Consider the following 25,395-nt stretch of genomic DNA (forward strand, 5'->3'; position numbering starts at 1 on the left):
ACCGAGAGCAGGACCGGGGGCTGGGTGTGCTGGCTCCATGTGGTCCCAGAGGACAGAGCCAGGCCCACGAGGACAGGCTTTCAAATGGCACTGGATAAAACATGCCACCCAAGGGTGAGGGGTTGGCAGTGGCGTGTGAGCAGAGGCTGGGCAGACTTTGGTTGGAGAGGCTGGAGAGGGGATTCAAGTGGAGGGTGGAGGTCCCAGACTCCACGGTTTCTGGCCCTAGCAGCTGAGAGCCCGGTGCTGTGGGGCTTAGGCCACGTGGGCCCCGTGCGGTTCCCAATGAGCACAAGGGTGTCCCTTCCCGTCCTTTACAAGAGCCCCACGTGTCTCCCAGTCTGCAGCAGGTGGCACCCCCTCACCTCCCCCCTTCAGAAGCTCAGCAGCCACCTGGGCAATGGCACTTGGGCACAGGCGTCCACCTAGCTGCTGGACACACCCTTCGACCCCACGACAGTACCTTTCAGGGTGACAGAGAGGTTGATGTCGAACGTGTAGGGCTGGTCGTGGCGGAGATACGGCAGGGGCTTGGGGTCCTGTGAGGGCAAGAGCACAGCACAGAGGGGCTGGGCCAGCGGGCCGAGCTGGCCCAGGCTGAGCCCCACAGCCCAGCAGAGCAGCTGGCAGAGAGAACCTGAGGGGGAAGGGGTGTCCCCTCTCCAGGGCTCGGCACTGTGTCCCTGGACACTGGGGAGCGAGGGTGGTCATGTGTGCTAGACTCTGGGAAGAGAAGCCGAGGGAGGGGCATCGGCAGGTCAAAGGTAGAGAGAGGACCCAGAAAGCCAGGGAGGGGAGCGCTGGGGAAGGGAGACAGTGGGAAGCAGACAGCGGGAAGGCCAGAGATGCGGGAACAAAGCCAGGCCTGCAGGGAGAGGCCAGGCCAACAGAAAGGGAAGGCGGAAGGCAGGGGCGGCCGACAGAGGCGCTCAGCCCTTCTAGTGCTGGATTCAGTGTGTAGGCAGCTTTGCTAGGCAGGCCAGAAGGTCTACACTTTGGCCAAAAGCAGTGTTTTCCCAAAGAGCAACATATACCTGCATCACTAGTGGGCCATGAGACAATGCGGGGTGATTTTAATGGTTATGTGTTTCTTTTTATGATTAACTTGGTGGCTAGTAATGTGGATAGGGACATAAAGTTCCTTTTCTAAATACATTATGAGAGTTTTCAGATGGAAGCTGTTTTAAAGAAAAGCATTCAATAAATAATCGTTCAGAAGTGGCAAGGGTCGTCAAGGTTGCACGTAAAGGGTATTTGGGAAGGGCTGGCATGAAGAGAGACAGAGGCCAGAGGTCTCTGGCAAGGGTGCAGCAGTGCCTGTGAACAGAGATCTGGACCAGGGATGGAGCCTGGAGGGGACGAGCAGGGCGTGTGACGGCAGGCCAGGCGGTCCTGGGAGGGTGGGACTCACCAAAGACGGATGAGACAAGTCTCTGCGACCGAAAATGATGGGGAGGGAGATACTGTGGCATGAGCGGTAGAGGAGGGAGCAAGGGGACAGGGTGAGGGCCGCACAGGAGCTTCACGAGGCACCGGTCTGTGGGGAAAGACTCCAAGTGTCGGAGCACAGCTCCATGGGATGACAGGAAGGCTGAGAGGTGTCCAGGAGCCACATGTGAGCAAGGCGAGATGTTCAGGCGAGGGGGAACGGGACCGGGGGAAGGGCAAGGCTCAGAGCTCAGCTAGGGCTGCCCCCATGTGGAGGACGGAGTCGGCTGGAGCGTCGCAGGACTCTAGGAGATACAGGAGAACCAGGACAGGTCACATGCCAGAAGCCAGGGGGAGAGAGTGCCTAGGAAGAGTAGGGGGCCACCAACGGGTCCACACTGAAGAGGGCACAAGGCCCCGGCACTGACCAAGGTCACTGGGCACTTTGGTGAGATCACCGGTGCTGATGGGGTGGGAGCAGCGGCCAGACTGGGACAGGCTGAGGAGTGAAGGCTAGGATTGTGAGACGGGCCTGGACAGTGGTGCAGGGACAGGAGGCTCGGGGGACACGAGGCTCAGGACCAGGACGGACGCCTTGCTGTCTGACTCCACGCTGCATTCTATCAGTTGGACTCCCGGGGGCGCCATCACACAGAACACAACTTGTGGACCCGGAAAGTTGTGCAATGTGGTGATACTGGAAGGGACCCCTTTTCCTGCCAACTGGCCAGTTCCCAGCCTCAGAGGATTCTAAAGGTTACAAAATTCCATGTTCTCCTCAAGAACTGTGCAGGGGGCAGGGAAAGCACAAGGCAGAATGATTAGTGCCATGCCTGCCTGGAGGTCCCCACAACCAGGACCCCCAGCACATGGGCATCCTCCAGACCCTCTCCAGGCCTGGTGGGCAAACAGCCTCGGAGGCAGAGGGGCCTGGGATTGGGACTTCTTGCAGAGGCCGTGCTTACCTGCTCCGGGTTGGGCACAGCAAAGGGCATGAGGGCATCCATGGGCACCACCCACGGAGAGATGGTGGTTCCAAAACTCTTCCCGAGGAACGGCCCAAGAGGGACGTACTCCCACTTCTGAATGTCTCGAGCTACAGAAGAAGGGCCGAGCAGGGCTTACAAAGGCTGACCGGGCCCCGCGGCAAGGCTCCCCGCTCCCCTTGACCAAGGAGCACAGACACTCAGCACAGCCCTCCCCCACCCCCGTGCTCTGGCCCCAACCAGGCTGGCTGCCCCAGGACCAAGGACAGAGGTCCTCTGAGGTCACTGTGTCAGGCTGCAGCGAAGAGAAGGATGACCAAAGGGCAGGCAGGATACTTCCCCATGAAGGGGTTGGAAGCTCATCCCCATACTGGGAGGCAACACTTGCTGAGATTCACGGCACCACTGTCCTCCTACAAATGGCAGAGGGGTTGACATGGGCTCAGAAACCAGGCTGCTCTGTTTGAAAACTTAGCTCAGCAACTAGCTGAAGTGGTCCTTGTGCCTCATTCCTCACCCGTGTAAAATAGGAATAGTAACATTATCAGTGTCTCGTAGGGATCTGGCAGGAGAGTCCATGTGACGTATTCAGCCCTGGGCCTGGCACAAAATTGCTCAAACATACTAGCTGTGACATCAGCCTTGTCCCTGTTCAACTTACAAGAAAACTGGAGCTCAGAGAGGTGAAGTAACTGGCCAAGAGCTCAGAGCTGAGAGGTTTGTTTGATACCCAAGCCTGTGCTCTCAGCCACTTTGACCGGCACCAGACCCAGGAGACCATCCACGGCTTCCCAAATACCCAGCCTTCACCCAGAGCAGAGTGCGCGCAGGAAACTCAACACCAGGACGCCCGACATCCCGTAATTACCACTCCAGTCGTTCATAAGGACCATTCCAAAAATGTGCTCATGGGCCTTAGAAATGGGGATCGGCTCTCCAAATTTGTTCCCAGGGCCTACAAAGAAAGCCTGACAAGGCGAAAAGTTGATGAGAATCTGGCTCTGACCTGCTGCCCCAGGTCACTTGCCTGGAGGGTAAAGGTCAGGCATTTCCAAACCCCGGCTAGGGACCTGGACCGCTGTGTTCGAATCCACTGTACTTCTATGTCATGACCGGCACCCGAGTAGACAGACGGCTACCCCGGGGACATGGTGAGCAGCTGCGTGCCAGTGCCCACCCAGAGCCCCCACTCATGGCCCCTGATCACCAAGGCAGCCCCCTTTCCCTCCTTCAGCCCACTCCACACCTCTGCCCTTTCCCCTTCACCCGATACCGTGCTCTGCATTTTAAGATTTGACAGCTACACTAGGCTTGTGAAAAATGAAAATATCAGGGTTTGTATTCGTGCCACAAAAAATCAGAAGGCCTCTGTGACGCAGCAAAGAGAGTCTGCCGGGGCGTATCCCACACCCCAACCCATCACCCACCGTCTCAGAGGAAAGCATCATCAGCACAACGTCCAGGAAACAAGAGAATATGTAGATATCATTGAGGGAAAAAACTGAGAAGATAACTGTCAAAAGCACACAAAATCAGCTATGACATTTGCAGGACCTAGGCTGCAGTTATAGTCATTCTGTGACAGTGTTTAAACATTGCAAATTTTTGTCAAGATTCTAAAAAAAAAAAAAAAGATGCCATCTTATAGAGAATCTAACCACCATCGTCAAGATTATCTGTGCTCCCTACCCGTCATTGTTTCTCCACACTCTGACTTTCTGTTTTTCCCCTGCCTGAGACCATCTGGGACCTGGGACCCTTTGCTGCAGTGCTTGCACCTAGACAAACCTCTCCTTGAGCAACAAAATGCAAAGAAACTATATGGGACTAAAAATAACCGCGTGCATGAGCAGTTGGGTCAAATTATGGACAAAAAGATACAAAAGACCAAAAAACCCAAGTGCCATTTCTGAAGAGCTGGGAGCAAAAACGGTGTTGGGAACAAAAGCAGGGTACTGCGCATGCCCCCTGCACACAACACCACCTAAGGGGTGGGCAAAACACCTAAGCCACCCCTCCGGCCCAACCCCTGGACACACCTCTACCCTCACCCCAGATAAGGAACAACGCCCCGCCCCTCCCCCCCCCCCCCCCCCAGCTCAGGGAGCAAGCAAGGGAAACTGTTGTTGGTTCTCGCTGCCCCCTGCTGCAGCAGCAGGGGCCCCAGTAAAGCCTTGCCTGAATTTGTCTGCCTCTAGTCAATTTCTATTAATTAAGGAGGCCAAGAACCCTGGTTGATATCATGCCCACCCCTTCCACCACCCCCCTGCCCCCTCCCCGAAACAGGAACCAACACAGGTGAAGCATCTGTCTACAGAGTCCTCCGTTCCCCCAGAGAGAAGACCCTGGCCCCCAACCAGGGGGCCCTGCTCTGGGGGATCTGGGTTGGGAAACCTCCTCTTAGGGTTCACAGGGCAGCCTCACAAAGGCATCAGGGGGCAGAGGGCTGGCCGGTAACGCCCTGCTGGGACTAGAGGACTAGTGCCCACTTGCTCCCCTCCTCTGGACAGAATCCAAAGAAATCACAAGGCAGGGCTGGAACTACAGGGAGGTCCAGCCTGCCTCCAATCAACCTAGATTCCCACGCCCCCAGCCCTACCAGCGGACTCCGCAGCCCCTTCCCTCCACCTGCATGAGGAGACACTCTGAGCATCACCTGAAGCCCTGAGTGCTGACTATGAGAAGCCCCCTCCATGGCCTGCCCGCACCTCCCTGCCCCGGGCCTGGCTCCACTACCCAGCATCCAATGACCCGGCAGGGACTGAAGACACTGCCGGTGTCCCTGGATCCTCCCAGCCAGTTCAGCTCCTCCTTCCCATCTCTTTCCTGGTCCCTTGACCTTGGGGGCTTCCTGGAATTCAGTGTCCCTCTCAGAATGCACAGCCCTGCAGCATGAGGGGTCCTCGGGGTGAGGGAACCAACTGGATTGATGTCAACGTCTGGCTGTGAGATGGCAATCTTGCTGCGCAGGATGTTACACTGGGGGAGAGTGTGTGAAGGATTCTGGAGCTCTCGGTACTGTTTATTACACCTGCACATGAGTCTACAATGATCTCAAAATAAGTTTAATTTAAAAAAATGCACAGCCCTGAAATAACCACAGTTCTGAGGTTGTGCAGGTCCAGCCACAAGTGCAATGGGGCTGATGTAGTTGATTCTTGTTATTGGTAATAATTATATTCTATAAAGTCATTAGAAACACCGAGTTAGCAAATACAGGTATATCGCTTCTAGGGGAAATACGGGGTTAAGTTCCTGCCAGCCTCTGGTCACGACATTCACATCAACAAATCAGCATATAACCTTGCTTTGTGTGTGCTTCTGTTTAAGGACACCTGGTTTCATATACAGGCCTACCTTGGTCATATTTCAGGTTTGGTGCCAGACCACCGCAATTAAGTGAAGATCTCAATAAAGCGAGTCACACGAATTTTTTTTGCTTTCCCAGTGTTTATAAAATGAGTTATGTTTATGAAATAATGCCATTTGCAGCAACATGGATGGACCTAGAGATTGTCATACTGAGTGAAGCCAGAGAGAGAGAGAAATATCGTATGAAATCGCTTATATGTGCAATCTAAAAAGAAATGATACAAATAAACTTATTTACAAAACAGAAACAAACTCACAGACTTAGAGAACGAACTTATGGTTACCAGGGGGGAAGGTTGGGGGTTGGGTGGGGGGAGGGATAGTCAGGGAGTTTGGGATTGACATGTACACACTGCTATATGTAAAATGGATAACCAACAAGGACCTACTGTATAGCACAGGGAACTCTGCTTGATATTACGTAACAACCTAAATGGGAAAAGAATTTGAAAAAGAATAGATACATGTATGTGTATAACTGAATCACTTTGCTATACACGTGAAACTATCACAACATTGTTAATCAACTGTACTCCAATATGATATAAAAAGTTAAAAAAAAAGAACTTTAGAAAAAAAATTTAAAAATCAACTGAAACTCCAGTTAAAAAAAAAAAAGTTATGTTTACACTATACTGTAGTCTATTAAGTGTGCACTAGCATTAGGTCTAAACCATCAATGTACATATCTTAATTAAAAAATAATTTATGGCTAAAAAATGCTAACCATCATCTGAGCCTTCAGCAAGTCGTAGTAGTGACATCAGTGATCACCGATCACAGATCACCATAATGAATACCATAAAGATGAAAAAGTTTGAAATATTGGGACGTCCCTGGCAGTCCAGTGGTTAAGACTCCGTGTTTCCACCGCAGGGGGGCGTGGGTTTGATCCCTGGTTGGGGAACTGAGATTCCACATGCCGCATGGCATGGCCAAAAAAAACCAAAAGAAAAGTTTGAAATATTACGAGAGGGGACTTCCCTGGTGACGCAGTGGTTAAGAATCCGCCTGCTAATGCAGGGGACATGGGTTCGAGCCCTGGTCCGGGAAGATCCCACATGCCGCGGAGCAACTAAGCCAGTGCGCCACAACTACTGAGCCTGCGCTCCAGAGCCCGAGAGCCACAACTAGTGAGCCCATATGCCACTACTACTGAGCCCATGTGCCACAACTACTGAAGCCACGCGCCTAGAGCCCATGCTCTGCAACGAGAGAAGCCACCGCAACGCGAAGCCCGCGCACCACAATGAAGAGTAGCCCCCGCTCACCACAACTAGAGAAAGCCCGCGCGCAGCAACGAAGACCCAACACAGCCTAAAATAAATTTATTTAAAAAAAAAAAAGAAAAGAAATATTACGAGAATTACCAAAATGTGACACAGAGACACAAAGTGAGCAAACGCTGTTGGAAAAATGGCACCGGCAGACTTTGCTCGATGCAGGGTTGCCACGAACCTTCAATTTGTAAAAACGCAACATCTGTGAAGTGCAATGTAGCAAAGTGCAGTAAGACAAGGTCTGCCTGTATGTGGTTGATTCATGAACATGAACTCAAGGCACAGGCACTATCAGGCCCCAGGGTAGCTTACCCAGCACACACGTTTTCTACAGGGTGCACATCACAACCTTCTTGTGCTTGGGAACACTAGCTAGCACCTCAAAGAAAAGCACAAAAATGGAAAATAACGTGGCACTGAATAGAGTAAAAAGGACACTTGTTTGCAGTATGAGAGCTGAGACACAAAGGCAGAGCAGGGCCTCCTTGTTCAACCTCAGATGGGGACATGCACATCAGGAGACTCAAATTTTCTGCCACCCTGTGCATGCCCTCAGGTGACCCCCAAAAGCTCCCGCTAGTATTGACTTGGAGGTTACGAACGAACTGTTACTGAGTAGGTGAATTTACAATACGGAATCAGTGAATAATGAGGATGGACAGTACTTCCGATGGCCAAGTGGGGACCCAGGACTGCCATTAACGTGGCTGAGATCGGGGAACGGCCCGTTGTCCAGGGCGGCCATCCCAGGGAGCTCTCCTGCCCTACTGTATATACAGACCCCACGCCAATAAAACACCAAGACATGGTTTACCATTTCCAACTCGAAGTCCAAGAGTTTGCAGGCACCATACACAGGAGGCTTAGCTGGAATCATACCAGAAAGAGAGGCTAGTGAGTGCCAGGCATGGAACTCAGGGTGTGGGGACACAGAGTGGAGCACGGCAGGGTACTTACAGTCATCGGGTCTCATCTGTCCCATGGGCCTGCGGATTGGGGTGCCAGACACCACGATGGAGGAAGCACGGCCGTGGTAGCCCACTGGTAAGTGCAGCCTGATGAAGAAAGGAGAGAGAAAGCATCAACACTGTTACACGTGCAAAGTAAATTTCAAAATGTTTTCAAATTAAAATTGAAAGGGAGAAGGAATAGTCAGGGAGTTTGGGATCAACATGTATACACTGCCATATTTAAAATGGATAACCAGGGACTTCCCTAGTGATGCGGTGGTTAAGACTCCGCACTCCCAATGCAGGGGGCCCAGGTTTGATCCCTGGTCAGGGACCTAGATCCCACATGCATGCTGCAACGAAGAGTTCCATGCCACAACTAAGGAGTCCACGTGCTGCAACCAAGGAGCCCACGTGCCGCAACTAAGGAGCCCACCTGCAGCAACGAAGACCCAACACAGCCAAAAATAAATAAATAAATAAAATAAATCTATTAAAATATATATATATATATATATCATGCACATGACTTTTGATCCTAAATCTTTCTTTCAACAGCTATAAAACATTTCATATTGTGAACAGACCATGATTTTTCAACTAGTCCTCCACCAATAACCATTCAGATTGCTTCCAGCTTTGGGTCCTTAGACAGACTGCTGGTAAACATCTTTGCCCTTGAATACAAACATTATTTCTGTAGGACAGATGCATGAAAGTAAGACTGTGGGTCCAATGGTATGCACATTTTAAATTTCTAGTATTTCACTTTATGTATTTTATGTATTTTCTGTTTCGGTTAATCACAACAAGTATATATTACCTTTATAATAAACGATATATGCATAAAGTAAAAAAGGCACAGCCACCTACCACTTTGCATCAAACATTGAGAGAGAAAGCCTGTTTGCTCCTACCCTGCAGAAGGAAATGGGCTGAGACTCCCCCACTTGGCCTGGACCATGCACAGGGCCAGAGTCTTGACTCATTGGCCTCCTGCAGTCCTAGATGCACCCTGGCCTTGTTCTGCAACCCTGGCCTGGTTGCTTAACTTCTCTGGGTCGTAACCCACTCTCTTCCCCCTTCTTCCTCTTGGTTCTGACAGACGCAGCCCCTTCTGGCACAGCTTATCTGAAACACCCACTAAAAGAGGGGAAAGTCTCTGCCCACCCCAGTGACTGTGTGTGGCCCAGGGCACCCGGCCTGGGGCGTGCGCCTGCCACCGTGCCCTGAATAACCGTCACATCCAGAGGACAACACACAGCAAAGGGCAAGGATCTCGGCTCTGCGTTCTAGGCTCCGGCAATGGCCTTGACCTGGGAGTTAGGAGACAGCCTTTGGCCCTGTTTGTCCTCAGGCAAGTTGCCCCTTCTCTAAGTCTGTTTCCCTTCCTGTGAAATGGTGTTGTCAGCCATAGCCTTGGCAACCCCTCAGAACCCCTATGAGGATCAAATAAATAAATGCAGCCCCCGTTTCGAGCTGACCACACTTTGAGAAAACGCAGCACTGGGCACACTTGAGGATTCTCATCCATCGGAAGAGTCTAAGTATGGAGAATGCTGGCATGGAAGACTTGCCAATAGAACCATAATTCACAGCTTACAAACAAAAGGATCTGGAAGGATGTGAGTGAGTCAGGATCTAATTCCAACCCGTGTTCTCTAGATCAAAGAGCTTAAGGGAAGTCCCCACGATCCCACAGCAGGTCCAGGGCTGAGGGGAGAGAAGGACCAGAGTCTGAGGCCATCGTTTCCAGAAGCGGTGACATCATGGTCATTGTTAGCTTTCCTCCCGGGTTTCCTTAACCTGAGAGGACTTGGCAGCTCCTGGGACAACACACTGCCGGGCACATAAAGACAGACTTGGAACTTAGCCACACACTGGTCCAGAACATACCAATTGGGCATCAGTGCGTTCTCTGTGCCCCTGAACATGACTCCGACGTTGGTGGCGTGGTGCCGAGAGGAATAGAAGTCCGTGTAGTCGCCTGCGGGGGAAAGGCCGGGAGATGCTGTCAGTGACCTGGATGCCGCAGGTCAGAGAAGGGCCAGTTCCGAGTCGGGTCGGAGCGGGAGAACAAGGAGAGGTGGGCGGAAGAGGCCGGGAGAGCACGCCCGACATGCGACACAAAGTCGCCTCACTAAAAATTCGTTTTGAGAACTCCCAATTGAGAAACGAAAAAGAAACAAGGAGCCAAGACTTCCTGAAACAGACAATGGAATTTGCAAAAGAGTGGCGGACACCCCTCCCACCCGCGGGCTTCGCTCGCCAGGCCTTTGCTCAAGCTGTGCCTGCCCCCGAGCAGCCGGCTGCTCCGTGTGCATCCTGGTAAAGAGACTGGACTCACCTATGGTGGCCGGAAGATGCATCGTGGCGGAAGCCTGGGGGGTGAATGCACTGAAACACAGAACAAGGGGCTTCAAGGTCAAGCTTTGGTCATTGACAGGCTCAGCCTAGATCATGGCCCAAATCCTGCTCACAATCTCCAGCGAGCACTTCCAGACTGGCCTGGGGCCACCCCAGGATGGGCATCCACCCACTAAAGACAAGTTGCCTCTCCCCCGCTTCTATGTTCCACTCTAGGCAACGGGCTAAATTACCCCTTGTTTGGAAACCAGACAAGGACACAAATTATGCTGATGAGGAATGGCTGAGTGAACAAGGGAGTGGGCCGGTGGGCCAGGCATGGCCTGGACACCCCAGTCCAGGCAGAGAGGTAATCCCAGTCGGCCCAGAGCCCTCCCACCAAAATGCAGCCCAGGCAGGTCGGGGCTGGATGAGGCCAAGGCAGCCAACCCGTGACTCAGAATGTCCCCGACGACCACACCGTCCTCTTCCGACAAGCCAGGTCCCCTCCTCCCCACCCGCCATGGTCCACGGGCTCCTCACCGCTTCCGAAGCTCCGTGTCATCTCTGAGCCTGGCTTGGCTGGCGGACAGCAGGTTCTGCAACAATCTTCTTGCCTCCTTCCAGGCAGCCTGACCCAGGCCCATGAAGCTGTTGAGAGTTGGCTAGGACCAAGATGCGGAGGAAGAAAGAAGATCACACATGGGAAAGCCCCTTGTGCTACCCCTCCTACTGACAGGAGAGAGCCTGGCCAGCTTTCTGGGTCCCCTGTCACTTATCCCAGTTCATTCAAACTCTCAGGACTTTGGTTCTTAGTTCTGTCATCTGTTCATCGAGCTGGGGAGATGTGTCATCTCTCCTGATGGGGCTTCACCCCCCTCATGGACTTGCAGGCAAGTGGCAAAGCCTGGGAGCTCCCATCTGGGACAGCTGCCTGGTTAAGCTTGGCCCCGCCTGCAGTGAAGATGGCTGCATTCCTCCGGGGGGGCCTCCGGTCTGCAGGGGTACTGCAGTCTACACCAATCCCCTTCACATAAGTTAAGAAGAGGTTTCTGAGCCAGTGAAGTGGAGCAGAAAAAGCACTTGTGGATTCTCAAGGCCAGAGTTCCAACCCCAGCTCCAATCCTTGTACCCATGTGACCTGGGAGAATTGTGTCCCGTTTCAGATTAGACCCTCATCCATCTAGTGAGGATTCCATTCCTACGCCAGAGGGTCGTCGTGAGAATTGAACAAGAGATGTGTGTAAAACTCCTGGCACATAGGAGGTACTCAATATACATCATCTTCCTTCCATGGAACGGGAGGGAGGACGCACACCAAAGCACTGGACCGTTTACAGGGAAGTGAATTCACGTCCATCACTCATGTACGTATCCTTCAGGCTGACTCCTAAAGTGGTGGCAACACAGAGGGCTCTTGGGGCAAGCTGTCCATTCTTCCCAGGCTGGAATCAAACCTGGAGGGCAGGGCTCATGGCTCCCTCCCTCAGAGGGCCCAGCACTGGCCTGGAACAAGCAGAGACTCAACCAGCTTAAAATGAGGAAATGAACCAGTTACTGGAGAGCATCATCTCAGAGACAACTGGGGAGGGCCTAGGACTGCGGAGGGACTGACACTCTCCTCACCCAGGAACCCACCCTGCGCTGTCCCAAGGCTACCTCCTGCCAGCCTGTCTGTCTCACAACCACCCCAACCTTATCCGAGTAAAATCTCTCAGCCCTCAAGGCACTACCTCTATCAGAAACGGAAGGCAAAGGGCATTTTCTTAGTGGCATTTGCAACAAAGGCCACTGAGATCCAGGACAAGCCATGTCACAATGTCCTACCTGATCAAAGACATCCTGGTGTTGGGAGAGGACAGGCCCAGTGAAGAGGTGCTTAATGACACTGAGGTCTAGGATCTGGTCACCAATCGCCACGCCGATCCTTGGTCTTGGCTGGGAGGAAGGTGGCATGGTCAGCACTGGGCAAAGCCTCAGCCGGGCTTGGCTCACTTGCCCAGCAAGTCTGTCTATTTACGAGCCCACGGCTCTTGTCTTTAGATGGCCCTCTATGGAGAGGGACTGAGGAACTGGATCCTTAGCACCGTACCCCAGCTCCCTTTGCCTCTCAAAGGGCTGAAATTGACCCTGTGATCTCTGTCCGGGAAGAACCTGGTGCCATGTCTGCCTCTAGGACAAGAAGGGAAAAGAATCTGTGTTTCCTGAATGGAAAATAAATCAAACACCCCTTGTAGTGGGTAAGTTGAAAGAGGCCTAGTCCAAGCCCCTTATCCAGGCAAAGGCCCCAGCAAAGCTCCTCAGGTGTTGCTTAAATGCCTCTGGTGATGAAGCGCTCACCACCTCACCAGGCAACTGGATTATTTCTCAGGTTTAACCTAGGCCTTCCCTTGGGGGCAATTCCTCTGCACAGCAGAGCATGTCCCAGGCACAGTGCTGAGGGCCAGGGGCTTGGACTAATCAGCTCTGTTATGGCTCAAACAGAGCAGAGCTCGGGTCACCAGGGAGCATGAAGCCAGACTGCTCAGCGCATGCAGGGAAAGTTCCTTTCTGCACCATCAAATCCCAGCTTCAGCCCTGAGTGTGACAATGTCGCAAATATTTGGCAAAGCCTGACCTTTGTCCACAGGGCCCTGAAGTTTGCTCATCAACAAGGAACTTGAGAGCATGTCTGCAGACTCGACCTCCTAAAGCTCTGTCCTGAGCTGAACTCCCAGCTCTCCTGAACCACCAGCTTTGCCATTTCAGTTCCAGGGAGTTTAGAGGTGGGGCTACTGGCTGGCCTTATCTCCAGTGGCTGCTCATTTCAGGGGGCTGAGAGAAGATGGCTATCCCTCCGTGCACAGGGGTAGACCGGAGCCACACCCTCACCTGGCCCTGAGGCCCCGGGCAGACCCTGCCCATGAGGAAGCTGCCTGGAGAGGCTGGGCCTCATCTCCCTGGGCAATGAGCTGGGCCACCTGGACCCCAGCGGCTGCCCACTCAGGGGATGTGCAGGCAGACCCCTGGGCCACTTCTCTGACCCTGGCCCCCACACCAAGCTGAAGGAAGGAGCCGAGGCCACAGAGCAACATCAGAGACCTAATCAAAAGTGTGGCTGCCTGTCTCCTCGGCTGCAAGCAACGGCGAGAAGCTGCCCTTGTGTTCCAAACCCTGGCAACTGTGAAACCACATGTTGAATCTTCTAGACCTAGACGTGAGGACCTGAGAGAGTGAGTCCCTCTACTTTCTTTAACTGTTGGGAGTTATTTTCTTCCGTGTTAGACTCCCGATCCCTGAGGTCCTGCCTACTCTGTCATTCACCATCTTATCATTTTGGACAAGTCCCTGGTCCTCTGAGGGCCTCAGGTTCCCATGTATAACCTGAGGGAGACAAATTAGTAAGAGATATCCTATGTCTAACTTTAAGAGAATGCGTGTGCGTTGCCTCCGCTTTATAACATTTGGCCATATCTGATAGAATGTTGTCCAAAGGAAAGCTTTACCCACCTCCCAGCTTGACAGAGGGAAAAGCATGGGGTTTGGGAGCTCACAGCTGTGGGGTGCAAATCTGCCTCTTACTGGCTGTGAGACCTGGAACAGGATTCTTAGCCTCTCTGAGCCTCAGTTTCCTCATCTGTAAAATGGGGACAGTAGCAAAACAGCAAGTTTGTAGTGAGAATTCAGTTAACTGACATCTGTAAATCTCTTATCACGAGACCAGTCACAGGGCAGACATTCACTCAGACAAAAAAATTTATGGAGCATCTAATTCATCCCAGCAGTATACTAAGGCTGCAGAAGCACTGACGATAGAGGAGAGACATGGTTCCCACCCTCCAGAAGCAAAAGGAAGCACACGGTGAGGTGACAGACGATAACTGTGGCTGGAGTTCAGTGGGGAGCTCGTTCAGTGAGGGTGCTTAGGGGACAGCTCTCTCTGAGGAGGTGACATTTAAGCTGGGCCCAGAAGAGTGAGAAGAAATCAGGCATACATAGAGTAGGGAAAAAAAGAGTATTCCAGATAGAAAGAACAATACGTGCGAAGGTCCTGAGGCAGGAAACTGCTCTTAGAAAGTTCCAGAAACTGGGACTTCCGTGGTGGTCCAGCAGTTAAGACTCTGCGCCCCCAATGCAGGGGGCCTGGGTTCGATCCCTGGTTGAGGAACTAGATTCCACATGCTGCAACTAAGAGTTTGCTACCACTAAAAGATCCCCAGTGCTGCAACTAAGACCCGGCGCAGCCAAAGTAAATAAATAAATATTAAAAAAAAAAAAAAAAAAGGGCTTCCCTGGTGGCGCAGTGGTTGAGAGTCTGCCTGCTGATGCAGGGGACACGGGTTCGAGCCCTGGTCTGGGAAGATCCCACGTGCCGCGGAGCAACTAGGCCCGTGAGCCACAACTACTGAGCCTGCGCGTCTGGAGCCTGTGCTCCGCAACAAGAGAGGCCGCGATAGTGAGAGGCCCGCGCACCGCGATGAAGAGTGGCCCCCACTTGCCACAACTAGAGAAAGCCCTCGCACAGAAACGAAGACCCAACACAGCCAAAAATTAATTAATTAATTAATTAATTTGGGAAAAAAAAAAACAACTTAACTCACAACTCTCACGTTGTGCATTTAAAAAAAAAAAAAAAAAAAAAGAATGTTTCAGAAACTGAAAGGCAGCCAGTGTGGCTGGAGACAGCAGAGGGTCTGGAGGCAGAGGCAGGGTCGGAACCATGGGGACTTGAGCACCTTGGCCGTCAGCTCCAGATGACTGCAGCGTCTGTTTCTCAGAAGCCACGGTCCCTGTCTTCACAGAGAGAGCCAGGGTCTGCTCTACTAGTCCATGAGCAACCCAAGGTGGAGGGAGGGTGTCCCGTGTGCCTTTGATCCCCAACTCCCAGTCCAGAATCTGGCCCAGAGGTGGGGTTCATAAGCATTCACTGAATAAAAGAATGACTAAAATGAAAGCCGGATTCATTCACTATTGTTCCACCCAAATTATGCACGGCTGGCCACTGGCATGGATGAGAGGGAGGCTGTGCCTTGGTGACTAGGTCAGCCTGGACAGGCAGCCACCACCTTTGGAATGTCCAGTGCCTGCAGCCATAGCTTCAGACACAGCCTTTTCCGCCTGAAGGCCCTCAGCCTTCTGCAATGCCCAGGGGGCCCACTCCCAACCCCCAGCACTCTTTTCAGAGGGCAGTGAACCTCCCTCTTGGCTGTCCTTGCACATTCTAATGTGGAACAGCTGGGGCATGGAGTCTGCAAGCCACTAGCCATACCCTAAGGGGCATTCATTCCAGAGCCTTCTGGGAGAGCAAGTCAGAGCACCCCCCACCCCCCAAAGGCTTCTGCCTAATGGATTTGTGGAGTAAAGGTTGAGGACACACAGCTGAGGACAAAGTGTCAGAGGAGTGCAGGGGAGGGCTCGCCAGCAGAGTGCACTTGGCTAACACAGGTTAAGGTTTAACATGCCTCTTATTTGTATTTGCGGCCCTCCAGGGGACTGAGTGTTACCTTTTTGCATCCTTGCAACAACTGGGCAGGCCTGGCAGTTGTGAAACCACATGTTGAATCTTCTAGACCTAGGCATTTTTTGCCATGGGGGCAGGGAACCCAGTTTCCAGGAAGGGGCTAACTGCCAGGAGCTCCATTTAGCAAACGGTTCCTCAACACTTGGGCGCAGGCAGATTCTGGGGTTCTATGAATCAGGAGTTTACCTTTAAAGTTGGGAGCAGAAAGCTAAGCCCAAAATACCATGAATAAATCCAAAGGAATCTGCTTTCCCCACCCAGGGACCTTCTTATATATTTGTTGATAAACCCCCAGTTTTCAAAGATTTCTTTCTGCCAATCAGACTACACTTACTAAGTGAAATTTCATTCCTCTGCCCAAAAGGGCTTCTTCTGACCAGCAAGGGAATGCCAGGGAGCCCAGGGAGCTGAAAGAAGGCCAGCTGGAGGTAAAGAAACGTAACCTCTTAGATCCCAGGGCTCTACTGCCAGCAAAGGCGCTCATCCCTCCGAGCTACTGAAAATACCGGGTCAGATAATATTTCCCGAGTTCTAGGGTTAGAAGCTAACCTGGGAGAAAACAACCGGTCACAACGTGGTGCCTTGGGGGAAGACAACAAAGCCAAAAGACTTCGGAGTAGGGAGTATGATTGTGCTTCAACTCCTCTGTAATAATAATAGGACTTGCTCTGCCTACCTAAAAGGGAGACTCATATGTACCGTTTCATTTTGCGTTTAATTCTCACACAAACCTGCAGAAACTGAGGCTGAGAATTTCAATAGCTTGCACGTCTAGAAAGTTACCAGGAGGGATATGAACCCACAAGTACTCTCCATGATCAGCCCCTCCAAAGAAAAAAGGCCCTTGCTTCCACCCCACCTCCCATCGCGCTCCCCAGGGAGGAGAATGCGAGGCACCGCTCGTTAGGCCCCAAATGACACCGGGGGTCTTCGCGAGAGGCGTCTAGCAGGGGAACGACGGGCCCGACGTCCTGCTCCGTCGGGTGCTGGCGGAGGTGGCAGGGCTGGGCTGAAGCCAGGGGCGGAGCAGGAAGGTGGCGTGGGGGTCCCGGGCGGAGGGGAAGCCCTCCCTCCCCGCACCCGGAAGCCGAGCGCTGCAGCTCACGTTGCCTTTGGTGGAGAAGACGCCGTAGGGCAGGTTGTGGATGGGGAAGTCGGAATCCTCGGCCACTGGGACGAAAGACATGCTGGTGGGCACGGAGCAGGGCGACGGGCTGCGGGTTGCGCGCGGCCAGCAGGACGGGATTCGCAGAGGTGGTCAGGCAGGTCACGCCCCCTGCGGGCTCCGCCCCTTCAGGCCCGTCCCTCCGGAGCTGACGCTGTGACACAGTGGGACCCGGCCCGCCCCCTCCGAGGGCTCCGCCCCTCCTGGAGCCCCCGCCCACCAAGAGACCGCCCCTCCACGAGGCCTGTTCCTCCGCAAACTCCACCCCGGCACAATCCCTCCTCTCCCTGTCACTCCAGCTTCGCAAGCTCCACCCCCGCACAGTCCTTCCGGGCTCTCCCACTACAGTTTTGACCCTTCCAAGCAGCCCCGCCTCCTCTTTGAAGGTCCTCGTCCCGGAGTCCACCTCCCGGGAGACTTCGGTCCAGCTGCCAGGCCCAGGGGCCCTGGTCCTACCAAGAGCAATCCCCAGCTTGGCGTTTAAGGCTCTGTCCCTGGTGACTTCAGCCTCGTTTTCCCCCGGCTGCGTGGCCTGCTCTTCTGCTCAACAGAAGTCTTGTTGGGTTTCCGGGACACAGCAGACCCTTTGACGCCAGACGCTGCCTCCTGGGCTGGTACAATGCTTCCAGTCTCGTCCTTTCCGCCTTCATAAACCATGCTAATCTGTCAGCTATGGCATTTCCAGTTTTTCGGGGAAAGGAAGAGTCGTGCCTGTTTGGAAGGCTTACATTAATGAGATTAATATTCTAGAAAATATAACTCACCTGTTTATTTCATATTCTAGTGTTAAAATGACACTGACAAGATGTTTGACCTTGGACAAGTTACTTAACCCCTTTCTGCCTCAGCTTTCTTCTCTGTGTGACATTGATGATCATGGTTCCTACTTCACAGAGTTGATAGGAAAATTGAATTAATTGTGGAGCATTTGTGCCTGGCATACAGAAACTCTATTTGTTTGTGTGTAAAGATTGAAAGGGGAGACTGAGAAAAAAAATACAGAGAGAAAAGAAAGAGAGGGAAAGGGAGTGAGGGAGAAAAAACTGAAGGAAGGGAGAGAGAGAAGAAGAACAAATTTACACCTTAATCCTCTCTGCAATGCTGGTGACACAGCAAAAAGGATGAAGATTTGAGATCCACCTCTGACAGCACAAAAGTGTTTAGCTTAGGCAAGTTAAACTCTCCAGTCATCTGTTTCCTCATCTGTAAAACAGACATAATAACAATACCTACTCCAGGGTTTCTGTGATGGTCAAATAATGCCTGGCACAGAGTTAGTTATCAATTAACTACTTTTTTACCCCCAGGGACATCCAACCAGAAAGTTAGCCATTTCTTTGTGTCTGGGTTTTGCTTTTCTTTTTGAAGAAGACAATCAGAAAAAGAGAGAACACAGCTATAAAGGTAAAGTGGTCAGCACTGACTGAAAATACATTTATAATAGAAATGCAATTTCTTAGAAACCTAACAAAATTATTTCTTTAAGTGGGTTAAAATTATTAAAGTATAGGCTGCACAATACTCATCAATACACAAACCAGTATTTGCAACACTGACTTTTGATTAATTTGCTTGGGAATTCTTACGACATTAGAGTCCAAAGTTAAAGAATTAATGGATACACAAGCAGAGCTGTCTGAAAATAAATCTGAAAACCAATTTAAGCCAAAATTCTAGAAATTATTTTTAAAGAACATTTTAAAGGTGGCAGAATCATCCTAAGGTTTGTAAATATAACAAACTGTTTCCCTTCAAAAACATTTCGTAATGAATAATAATGATAGATGGAAAGACCTAAAAGTAAATAAGAAGTTGCACCTCCTTTGCCTGCAATGTCTTGCCCATATCTCCTCTCATCCACTATCCTGCTCCCTAAATGAGGTTCAGTCATCTTCATTCTTCAAACACATTTGTCAACAGCCAGTCCCAAGTCTCCCAGCTGTTCCTTCCTGTCTTCCTTTCTCTGTCCTCACCTCTAAAACAACGCTGCCTTTTCAACAAGATCAGCAGTGAAGTGTGTACCAAAGAGCTTGTAGTTAGAACCAAGTATGAAAACTGTAGGTGACTGGGACTTACCTTGTGGTGCAGTGGTTAAGAATCCACCTGCCCATGCAGGGGACACGGGTTCGAGCCCTGGTCCGGGAAGATCCCACATGCCACAGAGCAACTAGCCCGTGTGCCACAACTACTGAGCCTGCACGCTCTAGGGCCCGTGTGCCACAACTACTGAGCCCGTGTGCTGCAACTACTAAAGCCCAAGCGCCTAGAGCCAATGCTCCGCAACGAGAAGCCACCGCAACGGTAAGCCAGTGCACCACAACGAAGACCCAATGCAGCCAAAAAATTAATAAAAGTTTTTTAAAAATTAAAAAAAAACCACACACACACAACTCTGCAGAGTTACGGAGGCTGCCCTGCAGTTTGGCTTGGAGGGAGGAGAGGCTGGGTTGGTGGCATCATGTGAGATTAAGAGGGCCTGAAACCAGAAGGCCTGAGATGAGGGGGTATTACAAGTAGGGCTGGCTGCTGAACCCCCTCCCTAGGCCCGGAGATGGTTGGAGCTGACCAGTGGTCACCCTGCAAGGGGCTCCCTCTTGCTCAACCTGTTCTCGGCTCTCATCTCCTGCCCTGAGTGTCTGTGCCAAGGGTAGACCTGAGTTTTGGTTAAGTCTGCCCTGCGGGGGGAGGAGGGGATGAAGGGCAGTCTCTGGCAGTGGTACATGTTCTGACTCATTCTGGCAGGTTCCAGAAAGGGGAAAAGAAACAGGACAGGGTCCCAACTCTTGTTCTGTGGCCTTATTATAATAAGAAGCCTTCTGAAACGGAGCAGGGCCCTATGGTCTATGCCCCCCATGTCCTCCGCCTGCCTTTTGTCTGTGGAAAAACATTAGCCAAAGGATAAGTTTAATCAGAGAAGTGAGAAAATGCAGAAGCAAAGAAAAGCAGTCAAACAGGACTAAACAATAATAGTTTAGTCAGTAAGCAAAGTCAAGAACCTTTAGTTTCTCCTCAAGGGCTACAGAGAATATTCTGAGCCATATCCTGTGAGCTGTCTTGTAGGTACCGAAACCCGCACCAGGTGGAAGAAGTTAACCACATGATGACCAGGCTGTAGCCATGACATAAGCTGCCACAATGCAGAGAACTGGCCTCAAAGAAATGGAAACAAACCAACCCTGGAACTGAAGATTAACTGTACCTAAAACAATCAAGATGACGCTGATCAGACCACCAATGACCAAGTTCAAGATGACTGTCGGAGCTGACTGTGCTGTTTCTGCATGTAGCCCCCTCCCTCCGTCTATAAAAGCTCTTGCCCCGGATTGTCAGTGGGCGCAGTCAGCCTTCGGACAGGAGTCCACCCTCCTCCCCCCCACCCCAGTTGCCGCATCCAAAATAAAGCAAACATTCCTTTCCACCAACCTTGCCTCTTTATTGGCTTTTGAGCAGCGAGCAGCTGGACCCCACTTTCGGTTACTATTCCAGGCAGCACCTAATACCTACAGAATTCTAGTGACTCTTTAGCTGCAGGGCAATGAACTATTTACTTGTTCTGTACTGGCCCTGCCCCTCCCCTTAGAGACAGGAACGGTCTTTCTTATTCTTTGTGTATCTTTGTCAAGGCCCAGCAAAACACCTGACACAGGGCTTCCCTGGTGGCGCAGTGGTTGAGAATCTGCCTGCCAATGCAGGGGACACGGGTTCGAGCCCTGGTCTGGGAAGATCCCACATGCCGCGGAGCAACTAGGCCCGTGAGCCACAATTGCTGAGCCTGCTCATCTGGAGCCTGTGCTCCGCAGCAATAGAGGCCGCCATAGTGAGAGGCCCGCGCACCGCGATGAAGAGTGGCCCCCACTTCCCGCAACTAGAGAAAGCCCTTGCACAGAAACGAAGACCCAACACAGCCATAAATAAATAAATAAAAAATTAAAATAGCTTTACCTTTAAAAAAAACAAAAAACAAAAACACCTGGCACAGAATAGGTGCTCCATAAATACTTAAGTAAATAATAAGAAACTGCTGACTAAAGGCAATTAATCAATAACCAGTGAGCCTCCTCCCCTGCCCCCCACCCCCCCATCCAGGCCCTGGGCATACTGCACAGCTTCCTTATTTTCTGAGCATGGGCTGTGTGAGCAATGGGCCAGGAGCTTCCCCTGAATACTCACAAGCTAATGAAAGCCTAGATGATAAAAACCATGTAAAGAGAAAACTTTTGGGGGGAAGGGTGTGGGGCTGATGTGTGTATGGGAAGGGGTGTGGGCATGAGATAGTTGAAGGGGGAGGAAGATTTCGTAGTTTTAAAATAGACTTGCCAACCCACTAATTATATATAGTGTCTGAAGACACCAAAGCTGTCCTCTATTTGGAAAAAAACATTTGAAGTGACTTGCCAATACACTATATTTTTTCTTTCTCCTCTTTTGGGAGGGGGTGTGTTGAGCATGTACATTACAACAATTATAAAAAAGAGTTTTAAGGAAAAAATATTGCCTGTAATCCCACCATCCTACAGTTTTCACATTTTCATGTTATTTGCTCGTTCCATTTGTTATGCACATGATTTTTCCATCTTTGTGAACTTTACAGAGAGGCAATTTTTTAGTCTTTCCTTACATTTTTCTCCTGAACATTTTTCCTTGTGGCCAAATAGGCTTCATTATTATCATTTTCATCAGCTGAAGAAATTGCAATGTTTGGGATTGTAATAACAATGGAGCCATGAGATCTGCATGCACAAAATGTTTTCCTTTTCCTACACTTTTGCTGGAGGGTAAATTCCTGGGTCGAAGGGTATGGGTGCTTTCAGGACTGGAAGTGAGTTTTGGCACCTCCATCATGAAGGGCTGGTTTGAGCCTCTGTAGCACCAAATTCAGTACCTCCCTCGGATGCTAAAATGTAGCACACAAGAGGCTCCAACAGCTGCACTGCTGGCCTCGTTCACACAAGCATGCCCCTGACTGGAAAGGGCTTTCTGAATCCATGGCGCAAATGTCTTGCAAGGCCTCTGAGAGGCTGGCAACTGCCATTCAGATAAGCAGGAAGTGGACTCTGCCTGTACTGGGAGAAGGAGGGTGGCCTTTTTGGGCAACCCTAAGGAATCCATCCATTCCCTTCTCCCCACCCCACAAATTTCACTTGCACTTGAATTCCCTGAGTCCAGTTCCAAGGTCCTCTAAAGGTTGAACTCCTTGGAGAGAACAGAATGTCACTCATGTTTGCACATGATACACATCCCTCTGATGCTAAAGTGTATGGTATACATGCCAAACACACGGTGTCCCCTCTAAAACGTGTACAATAAGCATTTCTGAGCATGAGCCTTAAGGAGAGAAGACATTTGCTTCATTGAAGAGTTCAGTCTCTGTCAGAGCTCCCTCTTTTTCTTGATAATTCTGAAGCAGAGCCAAATGAACCAGCTCAACCAGGGCTGGGTTTTTTGCAAGACAAATTTTCTTCTTCCTGCCCTCTTTTATTCTGTCTTTAGTCTGCTTTAATTGTTTCAGGTACTATTGTATCCATGTTTTGATGGAATACTACCTCAAAGCCATTTTGGATTTAAGCAGGATCTGAAAGACCCATAAATAAACAGCATGTTAAGTAGAGAGAATATCATTGACAATTGTATTACTTGATAATAATGTGTACCATACAATGAACTTTCGTTTATTGTTATCAAAGCACATGCAACTTTTCAGATCCTCCTTCTCTGTGATTTCAACAAGATACTTATAACTTTGTTTTGCTTTTTTGTATGAATACTTATTGAAGGGTTTTCCCATCCAAATTTTTCCTTTTCCCATCTGAATTTTCAGGGTCTTTTTGAGCTTTAGCTGTGGGTCGCATCCTGTACCCAGAAATGCAGAGAAATTTCAACATTTAACATGTACTCTGTATCCAACCTGTTTGGCATAGTTGAACAGACAATTCAGTGCCTCTCTCCCGAAACATTGCTTTCCTGTCAACAATAACTGCCCACTGAAATATGTCTCTCATAAACATCTCTGCTCCTTCCTTTCTAAGAAACCCCAGGAATATAGCACTAAGTTTAGACCTGCTTCACTCTTACCTAAGGCTTCCAGATCAAAAGCTCTACTCCTAGTCTGCCATCTGCCTTCTCTGCTTATTATTCCAAACCCCCCTACTGCATCCCCCTTGCCGGACAGACCAGGGGAGTCCTGAATCTTCAGCGTCTACCTTGCCCACATTCTCTTTGGAGGGGGTGGTCCAAATCTGCTCTTTCCTCTGTCAGATCTTGGGGCTCCTGCTTGCGCATTGACGGAAATCAGCACAGCTCCCCTGGACACAACACACTGGGCTAGACCACTGCTAATAGATTGTTCTGAGGTGATGAAGTTGTTCTGTATCTGTGCTAACCAAGATGGAGCTACTGGAGCATTTGAAATGTGACCAGTGAATGAGGAATCAAAGTCTTCATTTTATTTTTAACAGATTTAAATTTAAATTTAAGGGGCTTCCCTGGTGGCGCAGTGGTTAAGAATCCGCCTGCCAACGCAGGGGACACGGGTTCGAGCCCTGGCCCGGGAAGCTCCCACATGCTGCAGAGCAACTAAGCCCGTGCGCCACAACTACTGAGCCTGCACTCTAGAGCCCGTGGGCCACAACTACTGAGCCTGCGCTCTAGTGCCCATGTGCCACAACTACTGAAGCCCACATGCCTAGAGCCCATGCTCTTCAACAAGAGAAGCCACCACAATGAGAAGCCCACATACCACAACAAAGAGTAGCCCCTGCTCACCACAACTAGAGAAAGCCCGTGCACAGCAATAGAGACCCAATGCAGCCAAAAATAAAAATAAAAAATAAATTTAAAAAATTTTAATAAATTTAAAAATTAAAAAAATTTAAGTTAAAAAAATTTTTAATAAATGTATTTAATTAATTAATTTTTGGCTGCCTTGGGTCTTACTGCACGCAGGCTTTCTCTAGTTGCCGTGAGCCGGGCCTACTCTTTGTTGCGGTGCGCGGTCTTATTGCAGTGCGCGGTCTTCTCATTGCAGTGGCCTCTCTTGTTGTGGAGCATGGGAGCATGGGCTCTCGGCGCGCGGGCTTCAGTAGTCGTGGCTCATGGGCTCTAGAGCGCAGGCTCAGTAGCTGTGGCGCACAGGTTTAGTTGCTCCACGGCATGTGGGATCTTCCCGGACCAGGGCTCGAACCCGTGTCCCCTGTGTTGGCAGGCAGATTCTTAACCACTGCGCCACCAGGGAAGTCCCTTAAATTTAAAAAGCCACGTATAAACTAGTGGTTACTCTACTAGACAGTACACCTATAGACTCTGCTGTATGTATGTAGTGGTGTCCCATGGCCCTGAAATTTAATGTGACTTTTTTTTAAGGTGAAAGGTTTGCTATGCTACCTAAAGGTAGACCAAACCAGAGAGCCAGAAGCAGCAGTCCCAGGCATCTTCTGCAGGGGTCTCTACAGAGTTGTCTGAACCTTCCAACAGAGGACAGCCATCTTCCTTGTCTTTTTAACTAATAGACTTTATTTTTTACAGCAGTGTTGGGTTCACAGAAAAATTAAGCAGAAAGTACAAAGAGTTCTCATATATGCCCCTGCCCTGACACAGTTTCCTCTATTATTAACATCTTGGATTTGTATGGTACATTTGTCATCACTGATAAACAAGTATTGATACAATATTATTAACTGAAGTCCATGGTCTACCTTAGGGTTTTTTTTTTTTTTGGCTGTGCCTCATGGCTTGTGGGATCTGAGTTCCCCAATCAGGGATCGAACCTGGGCCCCTGGCTGTGAAAGCGCCCAGTCCTAACCACTGGACCACCAGGGAATTCCCAGGGTTCTGCTTTTTGTGTTGTACAGTTCTATGAGTTTGGACAAATGCATACTGTTACGTATACACCATTACAGTGTCATGTAGACTGTTTCACTGCCTTAAAATCCCGTGCTTCACCCATTTATTCCTTCCTTCCTCTACCTGAACCCATAGCCACCACTCTTCACTGTTTCTAGGTTTGCATTTTTCAGAATGTCATATAGTAGCAAGCCTTTTCAGACAGCGTATTTCACTGAGCAATATATTTAAAGTTCCTCCATGTTTGTGCCTTGACAGCCCATTTCTTTTTATTGCTGAATACTGTTCCATTATATAGATATACCACAGTTTATTGGTACATCTGAAGGACATCTTCGTTGCTTCCAATTTTTGGCAATTATGGATAAAACTTCTAAAAACATTTGGGTACAGATTTCTGAGTGGACATAGTTTTTAATTCATTGGACAAATACCTAGGAGTGCAATTGCTAGGTTGTAAGACGATGATTAGCTTTAAGAAACTGCCAAACTTTCTTCTGTCCCATGTTGCATTCCCATCACCAATGAA

The 25,395-nt window shown here is 50.3% G+C and overlaps 1 protein-coding gene across 3 annotated transcripts in view; it reads right to left on the reverse strand.

Annotated features, from left to right (window-relative positions):
- The window catches only part of FAH (fumarylacetoacetate hydrolase), a 29,698-nt gene extending 12,554 nt beyond the window's left edge, over positions 1 to 17,144 (reverse strand). For 2 of the 3 annotated variants that reach the window (XR_011075758.1, XM_068559015.1), the window contains exons 1-10: positions 16,968 to 17,144; positions 12,190 to 12,300; positions 10,906 to 11,027; positions 10,364 to 10,413; positions 9,913 to 10,003; positions 8,024 to 8,121; positions 7,881 to 7,933; positions 3,283 to 3,382; positions 2,394 to 2,524; positions 464 to 539 (exon numbers count right to left, since the gene is read on the reverse strand). Coding sequence is in view for 2 of the 3 variants with exons in the window: in XM_068559015.1 (XP_068415116.1) it covers positions 464 to 539; positions 2,394 to 2,524; positions 3,283 to 3,382; positions 7,881 to 7,933; positions 8,024 to 8,121; positions 9,913 to 10,003; positions 10,364 to 10,413; positions 10,906 to 11,027; positions 12,190 to 12,300; positions 16,968 to 17,048 (913 nt within the window). In the remaining variant the exon portion in view is untranslated. The remainder of the gene's footprint in view (positions 1 to 463; positions 540 to 2,393; positions 2,525 to 3,282; positions 3,383 to 7,880; positions 7,934 to 8,023; positions 8,122 to 9,912; positions 10,004 to 10,363; positions 10,414 to 10,905; positions 11,028 to 12,189; positions 12,301 to 16,967) is intronic. The other variant, XM_068559027.1, reaches the window with a different exon arrangement.
- Between the last annotated feature and the right edge of the window lie 8,251 nt (positions 17,145 to 25,395).

Source organism: Eschrichtius robustus, chromosome 1 (assembly GCF_028021215.1).
Source record: "Eschrichtius robustus isolate mEscRob2 chromosome 1, mEscRob2.pri, whole genome shotgun sequence".
In the NCBI taxonomy this organism is placed as follows: domain Eukaryota; kingdom Metazoa; phylum Chordata; class Mammalia; order Artiodactyla; family Eschrichtiidae; genus Eschrichtius; species Eschrichtius robustus.